We start from the raw sequence: 15,056 nt of genomic DNA, 5'->3' as shown, positions 1-15,056 counted from the left end.
CTTTACTTTCCCTGAAAAAGAGTCTGACTATCAACTTCTTTCCTTCACACACACACAAAAAAAATGCCAAACAAGAAGATATTGAGGCTTTTGCACCAATTTTCCACCTCCTTTTAATTTTGGGGTGCCATTCCTGATAGTAATATTCACATATACACATGATCTGGATAATGTACACAATTCTTGTATCTCATTGTGTGAGACAGGGGAGAGAAATATACTAGCTAATGTTTGTTCAAGCTCACTATCAAACTTTTATTTCTTACATCTCACTGGTGGTAGAAAAGGAGGGGCAGATGCAATTAGTATCAGCTGAATCCTGCTCAAGTCTGCTGCCAAACTCTCTCAATGAGGAACCATGAGATCAGTGGAAGATGTTCGATTCGACCAAGTCGGTAGCCTCCACAGCAGTCTCTTGTACCTTTTGCGCTTGTTCGATAACTCCATTTCTGATCTCCTCACCATCTCCCACATGACCTGCACATCCTGGTATCCACACATCTGAACATCATCGTGAAGCTTCTGAATTCCACCACCTGCCATGAATCCACACACTTAATTAGCTTCTCTGTGGTTGCAGACCACCAGAGAACAAGGTGACTGAAATCAACTGAACACATGCTTCTTGAGGTTCACAAATGAATCACAATAACCAGAAAAGAAACGATGCTGAAAACAAAGTTTGGCTTCACATTGTCTGAAGTCGAAATGCATCGGCAAGTCAAAGGACTTGCAGCTACAATTGGATTCATCATGCTGACTGATTCCTAAAATAATTTACATAAAGCAAGACCTATAATTTAACCTTGTAGTCAAATTACCATTTACCTTTGGCCATCCAAAGGATCATCACATAGAACTTGATTGCTTGTCTACAACAAATAAATGATCATGACAAACTAAATTACTCGATGTACACCGTCGAAAGAGACTCTCTGCTTGTAGAGGGTAAGACTGCATATATACCCACGAATTAGGACTCCACATAATAGCTTCAAGAGTCAACTTGTTAGCGTCCTCATAACACCAAGTACCAACTCAACAGTGCTATTAGGACTCTCAGTTTCGAATTCAGGTTGTCCCACAATTTAGCACCCACCTAAAAGCTCTGTAGAAGAGGCTGTGCAAAGATGTTTCTTTTCTTCTGCAATCATCACGCCATAAGAAGATGACAGGACATGCTATAGGTGAAGAGACGATGACGACGATGACATGTTCATCGAGAAGCATGCTATTCTCACCTCCGGTCCTCCGATTCACATGGTATGCTTAATGTGAAGAAGCAGGATAAGGAGGCGGATGAGCTCACTGGGGTTTGGAGCCTTAACCCGGGCGGCGGCGGCGGCGGCGGCGGCGACGGCGACGCAGGCACGCTTCACGGGGAAAGCCACGGCCTTGTCCCACCAGGCCATCGCCTTCGCTCCTACCCTTCGCCGCCGGCTCGCGGCGTGCTTATCCGCTCCGGTGGACCCCAGCCTCCTCCTCCTCCTTCGGCGATCGACCACCGACCCTAAACCTTCCTCTCGTGGGGAGGGTGAAAAGGGTCTCCAGATACCTTGCGGTGCCTGCAAAGCCTCTCTCTCTCGGTGTGGCCTTCTTATCTTCGTCTTCAACATTCTTCGTTAGCAAGTCGAGCACCAAAGCGAGAGGCGGAATATAAGCAGTGTGTTGGATGGAGGTTGATATTCTCACCCTCCATTAGTTGCCTCAACACGACGCCCACAAAAATTGGGCTTACCACGCGTACCCGGTTTTCTTCCCTAACAATATCTCCTCCCTCGTGGCTTTCAAAGAGACCTGAACCTTTGGGCCCCACATGTCCAACTCGGTGCCACGTGGAATATTTGGCGTTGGCATCACAGCGGATTCCGCCACCTTCATGGGTCCCACTTTGAGGACCACAAGAAAACGAACACGTAATCGAGAGAGAGCGACGCTGTTTCGTAAAGGACAGCGGGACGTCGTGGGTCTCTCGGCAACCGGAGACAGCTGGCCCCGCAAGTCCAACACTGTGCCACGTGGGAGAGATAGATTTGGTGTTCGGGGGGCGTCTCTTGGAACGGCGGATTCCGACATCGTGATGGGTCCTACTTTATGGACCACGATGGAACGAACACGTCAACGAGAGAGAGTGACGCTGTTTTGTTGGGAACAGCGGAAACGGCGGATAGATTTTTCGAGCCACGACTGCGCGGGAAGGATGCAGGCGTTTCCCCCGGAGGGAAGCGCGGGGAGATACCGGTGGTATTGACGCCCCGTCGTTCGCTTTTGACGCGGGTCCGTCACGTGTCTCTTAATGCTCTGGAGCACGACTCGATTTACGACTCGAGGATGTGACTGCTCAAAAGCGGATGTGCGTCATCCGTCCCCTCTCGTAACTTGAGTCGTCTTTCGGAGGCCTCCCATAACGCCGTCGACATATCGCCGTTAAAACGGGCGCTGGAATGCGGATCAGGATAAGTTCCTGTCCGTTTCCCGCCTAACACGACAACGCAGCAACGAGCCGAGCTTGTGCGAACCACTCCAATGGATGCTGCAACCCCGGTGTCGTCTTCTCCCTACATACACACACTGCACAGGTTTCCTCTCGTTATTTGTCAGCATCAAGCTTGGGTAGCTGCAACAGACCATATGCTGGTGCTTCCAATAGCCAACAGTCACCGTGACTGAGAGATCAGTAGAAACAGGAGTCGTGAGAAGATAGCTCAATCTCGAGGTATTGCATCTGTTTCCTCTGATCTCAGAGAGACAAGAAGTGTCTGCATTACTACGTAGAGCCCATGGAAGATCTATCAGTTTGACATCTTTGGTGGTGCAGATGACACAGAAACCTGGCAAGTTCCTTGTTTCTGCTCATGTGCTGTTGCTGACAAAATGGTAACCTCACAATATGTGATACAGTAATTGTATCAAGAAGAGCTTGTTCTGCTTTCATTTAGGACTAGCAGTAGTAGTTATGCACATCATAGCAGCATCTTCTCCTATTTGCATTAAATTAACTGTTATTTCCATCAAGAAAAATAAATGCAGCAGGTTGGACAAGAAGGATATTAGACTGTACAAAAGATAAATGTACACAGAAAAGCATGGAGTCAGCACTTTTGGAAAAGCCTAACAATTACCTTATTATGTATGAATCTCCAGTGAAGAATTTTCTATGAGAAGAACTTGGTACAGTTACCGCCGAAAATTCTCAATACAGCCATATTTCCAATCCACTGTTTGTTCTAAAGGAAACAAAATCTGCATACAACACCATCTGCAGAGTCATAAAGGGCCAATGACAGCAACAAAAAGCCAAAATTTCAATAGCATGCATCAGCTTTTGATGTAGGAGCTGCAGCATACAAGCATATACCTATATTTTTTTATGATCATTTTGCAGGAAAATTTTACTGCATTATTACAGCTTTAAGTCTGCATCAGATCTGACAGTCTCCAGGTTGATGATTCATTTGATGAGAACTGCAAGTGAATCTCTACTTGATTACCGTCTACACAATCCAGTGTCTACTTCTCCTCAGTCTGTATCTCAGATCTGCTCATCCTACATGCTGTAGGATTCTTCCTTCAGGCAAGTCTTTCATTGAACATCCAACCAATGCACCTAACATCTCAACATGGTATTAAGCATTGAAAAACAGAGCCTAGAATACCACAGACTGATTCGAGTCCTAAACTCAAAACTTCATTAAGGATTTTATCTGATGCAACAGATAATAATAGTTAAACTCTTCACTTCTTCAAGATCATGTTGAATTCAAATCAGATAGTTTGTCAGACATATAAGAGGTTCTAAAATTTTGTTAGTTGAGTAGGTCTAGTCAATCAGTTCTCTTCTCAGATTCTTTAATCATGTTAACTATGTTTCTCTTAAAATTTCTTCCAAGTTTGGAAAATAGATGATGAACTAAATACAAACTACACCCTGCTTTTAACAATTACATGCGTTCTTCTGCATATCTCAGATTGAACAGATATAAGGTTGGAAGGTCAAATAACAGAATCAGCTAGAATAAGAGTAACATTGTGAGGATATGGCGTTTGCCCAGCTCCCTGGAAAGCGGAATCAACATTCTTCATGGAGACTGCCATACTTGAAGCACTATCCAATGATTTTGGCTTCAAACCAATGAGGCTAGAATTCTGCATAAAGCATCAGTAACTGATAGGCAATTAGTCCAAACCAAAAAAAGAAACCCACCTATCTCACTTGCTAACAAGACAAGATGATCAATCACTATAACCCTTCTTAGCCGATAATTGCCCTGAATATGCATTTAAAAAAAAGAGAAAGTTAATGGAAATTTTCCTTTTCATACAATATGCTACAACTAAGAAAATAATTAGCACTAGAATCTACTGCATAAACAGATATCAAGGACATACATAAAATCACCTACTACATTAAAAGAGGAAAATAATACAATATTTCTAGACAGCTTCTTAATATGCAAAGATACCATTTTTCCCACTGTGTATGTAAATTGATCAGGCACTTTCATGCAGTTATACATAAAACAAAATCACAGACAACACCCTGCTCATAACAGCTTTGAATCTTTATTACATGACAACACTCTAACAAAATGGACTTTACACAGAATGATTCCAAATCAGCCTTGCAGCCAGTACTTCAAGTCATAAGGTCCATCAAGTCCATCACAAAAGTACTCTTGAGTGCACTCATGAGACCCCAAAAGGAAGAGAAAATATAACGAAGAGATGTTTGAGTGTGACATTTAAAGAACCCAGACAGAGTCAATGTAGGTAAATTAACTAAGAACATTCATCAACAACATAATGGGCAATGGTTGTTCCTCATGCAATTGGAGATTATCTTCAAAATCCAAAGTTAAAACCTTCAGAACAAAAGAACGCTTCAGAAAAGAATGCAATTTCCTTGCACCAAAAGTGATTACACTGAATAAATACTTATATCCTGGAAAGACCCAATATGACTCGTTACAGAATCATCTGGGTACCTCAGATTTAAACAAACACAAGCAGTTGAGAGATAAATCATATACATTATAGATTAGATTGCCCCAAAAATCTGTAGTTCAGAAGGATTATGAGGACTCAGATGGGTTTATTTACGTCAAGAGCAGTTACATTGACCAAGTGGATCACACAGACATCAAGCAGTCAAAAATCTGAATCCCATGAACCAATAGAATTCAAGAGCTTCCAGCTTGCAAACAATATAAAAGTACGGAAGAACAATTTCAGAAGCATGCTGTGACAGAGTTTAGGCCAAACGAATCGGAATGATGAGATTCCAACCCAAAATCAAAAGAATCGAACTAATTTCCAATCTCCATTGCCATCGAAGTCAATCGCGCACTCAACAGTGACCAACTAAACTTGATGCACAGACAAAAACAAACACAATCCGCTTCTTTACCTTAGCCGGAGCCTCAGGGCCAGCCAACCCCACGCCCAAAAAACAAGCACAGAGATCAACTCAAAAACAAGATCGGTTCCACGAGCAGCGAGAAGACCTCAGGAACGATGGAAAACACTGTCATTAAGAAAAAGGGTAGAGGTGGGGAAAAGAATCAAAGAAAAATCACACCTTTGCTTACTCAAAGCGAACGGCGCGATGACAGCGACGACAGCAGCACGATAAGGGAGAAAAAGGTAAGGCGAATGGGGAATAAGGAAAGAAACATCGCACCTTTACTGGTTCAGAGAGCGACGGACTCCGGGGGTGGTCGGAGAGGGAGGCACGAAGCGAACCCTAGTGAGCAACGGGATCGATCTCGAACGTGAGATGATCGCCACCCGATCAACCAAAAAAAATATATAACAAGAAAATTTGGGACAATGGAACGTGAATGCGGGCTAATTTTTTTTTAAATATTTAGTTCCATGTATCCATGTTTTACTACCGAAAATACGAAAATAAAAATTTTAAAAATAATTTTAAAATTCGATGTCGATGGTGACGAATAGCGATGCCATTAGCGTTGACACTAACATAGTTGGATAGCTGCCTCCGTTGACAATAACATTCGCTTTTTTTGGGATGTCATCCGCCTCCATGAGGAACGACTTGTCGACATCATTGTCGGTCATCTCGTATTGCTTTGTATTTATATCAATAGTTACCGAGCGATAACTGTATTGGTATCGATGCAAATGGTGATGGCCATTGCGACGTCTACGATGAAAATGGTGGCCGCCTCCCAGTTAACTCAACGAGAGGTGAGTGATAGGAGCTCCGGTGACCCTAGCTTCGGGTTGAGGTTACGATTCACCCAATGGGTCAATGGTGAGGCAACTACCATCTTCACCATAGACATCGCAACGGCTATCACCATTTGCATTGATGCTGATGTAATTATCACTCGGCAACTACGTCAGCATTGATGTAGTAGAGCGACACGGGACAGGTGACAATGAGGTCGGTGGTACACTTATCGTGAGGGCGAGTTGCATCGTGATAAGAGTGGACCTTTTCATCGTCTGGGGCAGCCAGATAACTACGTCGACTTTGATGCCAGTGACATTGCTATCCGCCATGAAATATTAAAATTCTTTTTATCCTTTATTTTTATATTTTCATCGGTAAAAATGGATAATATGTAATTAGCGTTACAAATGATGAGGAGATGTCGTGTGCTTATCACCTATTTAATTGTAGAAGCAATGCAAAATAAAAAATAAAAAAATAAGTAATTTGCATGTTAATGTTGGATAAAGTAAAGGGTTAAGGTCCATCTTAATCTATATGATTTTGGTCATAGATCTCTTAAACCCTTATAGTTTACTCGTGTCTAAAATAACTCATATATTTAAAAAAAATATAGCATATAAGCTCCTCCCATTAAGTTTGAGTTAATATATATTAGAATCTACTTACATGACATAATGATTTATAATAAATTATTAATATAATGACATGTGTAATTTAGGATTAATATATATTTTAGCCTATGTGATTTTAGCTATAAACCTCTTAAGGCCTTATGGTTTATTCGTGTTTAAAATAATCTATATATTTTTAAAAATATAATATATAAGCCCCTCGTAAGTTTGAGTTAATAAATGATGAGTTTAAGAGCTTTCAAATGTCACTTGCTAGCTCCAGGATACATGCCACCACATCATCCACCATGATGCTACTCACCATTGTAAACAACACTCAATCTAATCCCAACGAGTATCATCATATATTGTAAACCACCTCCCTTACAAAAGCACAATATCACAAAGACTGAAAGCAAGCGGAAGGAACAGTTAAGCTAGTCCATATAGCCCTCTGACACCCACTTGCTGTCCTCGACCAGCTTGTTGAGGAAGAGAAAATGGCAGAAGCTGTAGTGGCGAATGAAGACAAAAAGATACAGGTAAGAGAGATTGGAGATTAAAGTGAGGGAGAGCTAGACCACATTATAAGCATAGCGAGTGGGGGTGCAGGAGAGATTGAAATGAGAGGTGATGGGGACAAAGACGCCCATGAGAAGGAAGAGGGACCAGGAGATCACTATATGCTTAGCATCAAATTAGTCGACGCACATCCACTTGAGGTAGGAATGAAAGTTCCTGAGTTCGTCGTCAACACAGGAGAGGCTACGTACGTACAATGTCCTGTTAGACAACAACGGCTTAGTGTTACTACTAATGGTCACTCTCATGACGATACCATCTTCCATCATTGATGAAGGTTTTTTTTTTAAACTTAAATAATATATATCATTATATTAATAATTTATTATGAGTAAGCATATAATATAAGTAGATTTTAATGTCTATTAACTCGCACTCGAGGGGATGGACTTATGTTATATTTTTAAAAAATATAAAAATTATTTTAAAAATCATAAAGACTTAAGAGGTCCATAACTAAAATCAAATGCACTAGAACCTTAACTCTAAATCAAACGAAAGAAACTTATATACTATATTTTTAAAAATATAAAGATTATTTTAAACATTACTCAATCAAGATTTTAGAAATCCATGACCAGAATAGCTACTAAAATGGACCTTTAACCAAAGTAAAAAACAAAAGGGACGATGCCTTTCGAACGTGTGGGACCACGATTGTGCGAACGAGAGAACAGGTCGAACGGTGGGTAACATTGCGTGCTTTCGAGTGAAGTGTTGCTTCTTTTATTTTCCGGAACATCATGATGATGACAAAATGTGCTTCTTTGTCTTACGTGGCGCATTTTTATACGTGAAATTATTGGATTCTGTTTGGCCCTGTTTTAATTCTTACGTGGCAAGGTCAGCGCCGAATGACACGTTGTCCGGCAGCACAGCTCAGCGCGAACAGCGAGCAGGCACCCGCCGCGACCCGTTTCCAGAGAAATCCAGCCTGGCTTCGTTGGATTCGCTGTGCTCAACGGGACCCACTTGAGGCCCAGGGCCCCAGGCTATGGAGCTCGCTTTCTGCGTCAAGATTCGCAATCAGACTAGTATTTAAAGAGATATATATATATATATATATATATATATATATGTATTTTAATGGTCAATATTATGATCATATCAACCATGCATTATTGCACATCATATATACTATTTAATATAATAAAAATGCTTGAATGACGTACTTAGAACAAAATCTCTCTCGCGGCAAAGCATTTATAGGTTGTTATTAGGTTGACCTACACGACTTTGACCATTGACTTGCTGTGAGATCGACATTAGATTTGTTGTCAGATTCTTTGCAGCAATATCAACATTCTCCGGCACTTCAAAACACCGATGTTGCCGGGTTTCTCCCCCGTTTTGGTCTCCACTGTGGATCAAATCGATATCCACAACAAATTGTATTAACGTTAACCACATCAGTCAAAAACATGTTTCTATTAACAGTTTAAAACACCAAATAGTCGAAAAGTGTTTTTCTTAACAATATAAAACCCTTGGATGCGGCGACAATAGCAGACAAGAAACCATGCGGGAGATCTGGTCACCGCCTCGCGTATGTTTCGACCTTTTGTCCTGAAGCTAAAGAATGGCGTGTGGAAGATCGCGTCACCTTTGTTCTTTCCGCCTCCGTTGCTCCGCTTCACACAAAAGAAACGAACCAGTGAGGAGCCCCCTACGCCACCGCCGATGGCCACCTCCTCCTCTTCCCTCTCCCACGCCAAGCGCGGCCGCGCCGTCGCTGTGGCTGCCGCCTCGTCCGCTGCTGCTCTCCTCTCCTTCTTCCTCATCCTCGTCGTCCTCGTCCTCCAGCATACCCTCAACTCTCCAATCTCCCTCTCCTCGGATCTCTCCGTCCCCCCGTCCCCTCCGCTTCCGCCACCCCAAGCAGCGGCCTTGATGCGAGTAGCCGCGGAGAAACCAGTTTCCGAGGCTGAAGCTCCCGGCGGGCGAGATCTCTCTATGCCCCCGTCACCTTCACCTTGGCCGCCCTCCGAGACACCCGTAGCCGCGGTCTTGGCGCAAGAGACGGCGGCAGCGCCTCCTCCCGAGAGCCGGGAGCGGAGGTGCGACCTTTACCAGGGAAGGTGGGAGAGAGATGAGGAGGGGCAATACCCACTCTACCACCCCGGTTCTTGTCCGTACGTGGACGAGGCTTTCAGCTGCCAGGAGAACGGAAGGCGGGATGTCGGGTACCTGAGATGGAGGTGGAAGCCTCACGGTTGTGATCTCCCAAGGTTGCTTCCTCTTCATCTTCTTGCTTCTTTATCTGATACTTTACTTAACATTTACTCAAATTTGTAGCTGAACTTCTTAAGCAGAATGTGGGATGTTATTAAGATGCCAAATACATGGTAGAAAATGAAGAAAATATTCAAAAAAGAGATTTTTACGATCTATCTCTCAAGGCCACATTTTCCAAAATTTCATCTTTGCTCTCTTTTCCCCTGCTTTCTTTCTTGTTGTTTTGGTCATTGGAAATAGTATTAAGCTATTGAGAACGCTCCCTTTTTAAATGAAACTAACATGGCTAATTAATATGTGAATCTTCAGCTAAGTTTCTTAGATTGGGGTTCTTCCAAATCGGTGACAGTCCTCTCCTTTAGGTCTCTACGTTTCAGCTACACATAGTCGCATACATCAATGCAGGGGCCCTGGTCCTATGGACAGCTGGTCATTGAAATGGATTGATCTCAAAGGGAGATGATCCTGGTCCTTTTTTGTGAGGTTCCTTTCTCGAGGAATCTCGATATAGAAAGTCGAAGCGAATGGGAGAAAGAAATTGTCGGCCATTAAACATCCGAGTTTAGAACTATATATTGTTCCGATGTTCATTTCATAAATTCCTGAAATCAAAGTAGGGTTGAGAAATTAACTAAGTTTCCCTGGCTCATGTCTTTTGAGAGTTATATTGCATCATTGGAGCCACTACTTTATTGAGTTCTACTGCACCATGGAGTTACCATAACTGCTAAGACTAAGACTGATCTGTGAGTGAAGTAGATGGAAGAGGACACATAGAAAGTGTGCATCTTGAAAGTAAAGAAGCCGTAGTTGAACTAATGAGACTGTCAGAGAAAATGGAAAGGACCCAGCTTGATGAGTTGCCCAAATTTGTGCCTAAACTTGAAATTTAGACATAGAGGTGGAGAACCTAAAGCTGATATGGAAGGCATTAATTGTTTGAAAGTACTTGGAGGAACATTTAACAAACTTCGTTAGATTATCCCAATTCTTTCCAGTTCCTCCTTGATCCCGTCCATTATTTGGTTGAACCTTAAATCTAATGGTCCTCTTCTAGTTTCAAGTTGTTTTCTTATTTCTGCAAAATTTTCTAGTTACAATGGAACTTAACCAACCCAATAGGCATATATGGAGGTTGGCAACTATTTTTCTTGTGTTACTCTTGATAGAATAACAAAAGAAGAAAAATGTATAGTTCCAACTATCAGATTCAGGAATGTGGATATGCTCCTGCCATACAGCTCTATCAAGGGTAATAACTTGCATCAACTGAGGCCTGAGATATTCTTTCTGCGTCTTCTGACCATTATTTCCAATTGTTTAAATGTGCCTATCATGCACATGACATACCTGTCATGTGAAGTAAATGGAACATTTTGAAAACAGCAGAAGATTGAACTCAAGTTCAGATAAGATAGAGAATATTTACATGATTTCCCCAATAAACTCACTTTCAAAAGTGAAGGTGATCAGGGAGAGCTTCTTTAATGTGGACAATGACATGAAAATGGTGCTACAAGCTACAAAAACAGTGTGTCTTCTAACCCTAGTCTGTTTGCTTAACATACTTCTGGTATAATTTATGGAGATATCAAAAATATGGTCCCTGCAGCCACTCTTGGTTGAGGCTGACAGAAAGGCCTCATTCTTTAGTTTTACAATGGATTATAAAATCTAAGCAAATAGTGAGTTCTTTGCTGATTACTATTTGTTGCTGATTGTGTATAAATTTTATAGATAATCCTTACTGGTGTAAGACTAGAGAACTTTGTTAGTTGAATGGACATTTGAACAACTGTTACCTGCTTATGTTAATGATGGTCCAGAGTGGATCATTGGCTTTCATTGGAAACTCAAGCTTTTGAAAGGCTTGTAAGAAAGATGATCGTTTGCGACTAATTATCATCTCGTGTACCATGTTGGTGTGATGAGGCTCTCTCCAGCCATCATTAGTTCTGTAAGTAGTTATGTTAAATTCTGAATGACAAAATTAAGTATTCTACTTAAATAGCTGCCAAATAAGTTTAACAGTGTTTTCTGAAGCCAAGAGAATCCAATTTTTTAATTTATTGTTTCTCAAACTTCTATAGACAAACCAAACTAGAATTTCAGTTAGCCACTCTAATGATGTAATTTAGGTCTAGGTGAAGAAAGGAATGACTTCATCTGTTATAAAAATTTGTCCGAATTTTTAATCTTCTTTTTTTCTTTTTCGATCTTATGGCTTTTATGATTTTAGTGCTTTGTAAAGTGTAAACTTTTGCGATAACATCATAGAGTTAACCTTGTAGTCTTATTTTCCTCTTCAGCCTCCAGTAGAAGGATTTTTATAATTTTGGTTGTTTTCATCACAATTTCTTCTTTTCCTGTTGCCTTTTACTTTATTCATAGGTTTAATGGAACAGACTTTTTGGAGAGAATTCGAGGCAAAAGGTTGATATTTATCGGAGATTCCATGAACCGCAACCAGTTTGAATCAATGTTGTGTCTCTTACGAGAAGCCCTGCCTGATAAGAGAAAAATGTATGAGATGCGAGGTTACAAAATAACCAAAGGCCGTGGCTACTTTATCTTCAAATTTGTGGTAAGAAAGCTTTACTGCTTCCATTGATATGCTGTAATATCGTGGTCCATCTAGTCTGACTCTATTGCATTTGATTTGTTTCTGGTGCCTAGAAAATCTTATATAAAATTGTGTACTACGCTTTTATATTTTTATTTCTATGACAATATTCTTGTAGACATATATTTGGATGATCAATTTTACTGGATTTCCATCCTTAATACTTCAAATTAATCGAATAGTCACTGAAAATTATATCTTGTATGCAAATTTTGGCAGGACTATAACTGTACAGTGGAGTTTGTTCGATCCCATTTTCTTGTTAGAGAAGGAACACGAGTCAATGGACAGGGCAATTCAAACCAAGTTCTTATGATCGATCGCATCGACAAGTCAGCTAACCGTTGGAGAAGAGCTGACATACTTGTCTTTAACACCGGTCATTGGTGGACACATGGGAAGACAGCAAGGGGGTAAATCTGTGTCTCTGATTCTAGACGTCTCTTTTTGATTGTGCAAGTAGCTTTAGTTGAAATAGCCAGTTTTTCTGCTGTTTTCAATTGTGTACACATGACAATTTAATGATTTTGATTCACCAGGAAGAACTACTATCAAGAAGGTGATGTTGTCTATCCAAAACTTGATGCAATTGAAGCTTATAGGAAAGCCATGAATACTTGGGGAACATGGATTGACAACAATGTGGACCCTGCAAAAAGCTTGATATTTTACCGTGGTTACTCTGCTGCTCATTTTAGGTGCTTAAATTTTGTCTTATATTGTAGAAAGAAATAGCAATTCTTATCTTATATCTTGATGTTTTTGCTCTACATGGCAGCTTCAAGTATAAACCCCCACTGACTTGTCTTTGTTCAGGGGTGGAGACTGGGACTCTGGTGGCACCTGCAATGGGGAGACAGATCCTATCAAAACTGGAGCATTTTTAGAAAGTTATCCATCGAAGATGAAAATAGTAGATGAGGTTATTAATAGATTGCATGTTCCAGTTGTTCTCTTGAATGTGACAAAGCTGACCAACTACCGTAAGGATGGCCACCCATCTATTTATGGCAAGAAGCTGGCTGAAGGGGAGAAGGTGTCCAAGAGGCGGCAGGATTGCAGCCATTGGTGTCTTCCTGGGATTCCTGATTCATGGAACGAGTTGATCTACGCCTCGCTTGTCCTCAAACAACATCATCCACAGTCATTGAGGTAGAAGATGGTTTGTGAGCTGAGACATGACTGTATTTACCCAGCATGATTAGTCTTGGGAGTTTAAATGCCCACATTGAGGCAAGAAAATGGATCTACATGTTCTCTTGCTGATCGAAATGGAACTTTAAGGGGACCAATTGTTATTGAGAGTTCTTTTTGCTGCAATGCTGATTGTGAGGAGCCTCTCTTTTTTTTTAATTTTTGAAGCTAAAGTGAAGAATGTAATGTTATTTTGCTGCTTTATAGTGTAGATCTATCTTGTGCAGGAAATCTACTTGTTAGGTGTTATGTAATTGTAGTATTATTTGGAGTATATATACACAAATTGTCGATGGACTTTGTCGAGTTAATTTTGAAGAGTATAGGAAAAAAATTTATGAAGGTATCTAAGTATGGAGAGAAATAATTGGCTGTACTGATAGTTTATATGAAAGTATTGTTATTTGAATTTGCAGAATATTTTGATACAATGGCAAATAGATGTAGAAAAACCAAAAGAACAAATGTTTCTTTCTGCTGGGAATATGTGTGAATTATTACAAGGGTAAATGTTAAAACTCTCCTGTCTTGCAGCAATATCTGTTGGTGTTTGTATTAGCTATTCACTGTGATCCCAAGGCAGAGTCTATTGTTTCTTAGCCATTTATTAAGGCCCATACATCTTTGTCATGTTGCAGAAAGGTAAAAGATAGTGGTGAATTCCTTTGCTGTATCTGAAATTAGCCATAACAGAAAATTTTGATTCTCAAGATTTCTTTGAGATTATGGAAGCTTAACTTTGACACATGCCAAACAAAAGATATCTAAAACAATTCATCTGTCGGGAACTTTGAGTTCAAGTTGCATGTTTTTTGCTGTATCTGTTTTAGAAGTGTGAGGACAGATCTTAAGAGACTTCCACTGAATCAGCTCATTGCTTCACTTGGAAAATGTTTTGGAGTTTGTCATTCTGTGCACTGACATAAAAATTGGCTCATTTGGGATCAAAACCAGCCTTCATCAAACCAAAAGACAAGACAAGGTATGAGTAATTTATAATTTAACCAGCATCTTTATCAGCAGGCCACTGGCAACTATTTTTGGCTTATACTGCAAGCTTTAGCAATCATCAATCTGCTGCTTAAAGATACTAAATGGTGTGCATTGCATTGAATTGTAATGCCATCTGAAAACCTTGATTTAAAGCTGACTCTCACTCCTGTGTTCCTTGAATCATATTGAAAGCTCATGGTGATGGAAACAGTATGAAGTAGCAGCACAATTGTATTCTATGTTTCTTCTGTTCTCTTGCTCCAAAGGGAAGTCTTTCTTCATGCCAGTGTAGAAATCAGCATCTGAAAGGAGTGGTTCATGAAAGCTAGGTTTGATGGAGATAGTTAAGCTGAATGCTTGTATCAGTCAGCTGTACACGTAATTAAAACCGAAATCGACATCGATATGGTCAAGTGTTGGATCACTGGTTGAACCAATGGGTCAAATGATGGAGTAAGTCACAATATAAACTCACTGAAATCAGAAACAGTGATCTCTTTGGAGAAGAAACTTGGCTGTTACTCATTAAAATTCAGAAAGAAGTGCAAGGCCTAATTTAATGCAATTTGGATGTGGGCAATGCATCTAACTGGCAATTGCACAGCTCCACACCTAC

General features: G+C 40.6%; 1 protein-coding gene and 2 long non-coding RNA genes across 3 annotated transcripts; 1 reads left to right on the top strand and 2 right to left on the bottom strand.

Annotated features, from left to right (window-relative positions):
* Nucleotides 1-81: 81 nt before the first annotated feature.
* LOC135608369 (uncharacterized) lies at nucleotides 82-1,639 on the bottom strand. Its single transcript, XR_010485499.1, has 2 exons — nucleotides 1,100-1,639; nucleotides 82-536 (listed from the first exon to the last, which is right to left on the bottom strand). It is a non-coding gene; the product is annotated as an uncharacterized LOC135608369 (long non-coding RNA).
* A 1,550-nt stretch (nucleotides 1,640-3,189) lies between these two features.
* On the bottom strand, nucleotides 3,190-5,790 carry LOC108952353 (uncharacterized). The gene is made up of 3 exons (XR_001977167.2): nucleotides 5,681-5,790; nucleotides 5,408-5,524; nucleotides 3,190-4,268 (listed from the first exon to the last, which is right to left on the bottom strand). It is a non-coding gene; the product is annotated as an uncharacterized LOC108952353 (long non-coding RNA).
* Nucleotides 5,791-8,924: 3,134 nt separating this feature from the next.
* Nucleotides 8,925-13,779, top strand: LOC135608367 (protein trichome birefringence-like 5). The gene is made up of 5 exons (XM_065101175.1): nucleotides 8,925-9,623; nucleotides 12,022-12,214; nucleotides 12,473-12,666; nucleotides 12,793-12,951; nucleotides 13,070-13,779. Exons 1-5 carry the CDS (start codon nucleotides 8,944-8,946, stop codon nucleotides 13,407-13,409), a joined length of 1,566 nt encoding a protein of 521 aa, XP_064957247.1. The 5' UTR covers nucleotides 8,925-8,943; the 3' UTR covers nucleotides 13,410-13,779.
* Nucleotides 13,780-15,056: the final 1,277 nt, after the last annotated feature.

Source organism: Musa acuminata, chromosome BXJ2-3, assembly GCF_036884655.1.
Source record: "Musa acuminata AAA Group cultivar baxijiao chromosome BXJ2-3, Cavendish_Baxijiao_AAA, whole genome shotgun sequence".
NCBI lineage: Eukaryota > Viridiplantae > Streptophyta > Magnoliopsida > Zingiberales > Musaceae > Musa > Musa acuminata.
Note: the sequence above shows the minus strand (reverse complement) of the source record. Positions and strands in the feature narration are given on the sequence as shown.

Excerpts from the sequence above, each read along its gene's own strand:
- LOC135608367 (XM_065101175.1), top strand. The coding sequence starts at position 8,944 with ATGTTTCGACCTTTTGTCCTGAAGCTAAAGAATGGCGTGTGGAAGATC. Across the intron at positions 9,624-12,021 it reads CACGGTTGTGATCTCCCAAG|GTTTAATGGAACAGACTTTT; the intron begins GTTGCTTCCTCT and ends CTTTATTCATAG. Across the intron at positions 12,952-13,069 it reads TACTCTGCTGCTCATTTTAG|GGGTGGAGACTGGGACTCTG; the intron begins GTGCTTAAATTT and ends GTCTTTGTTCAG.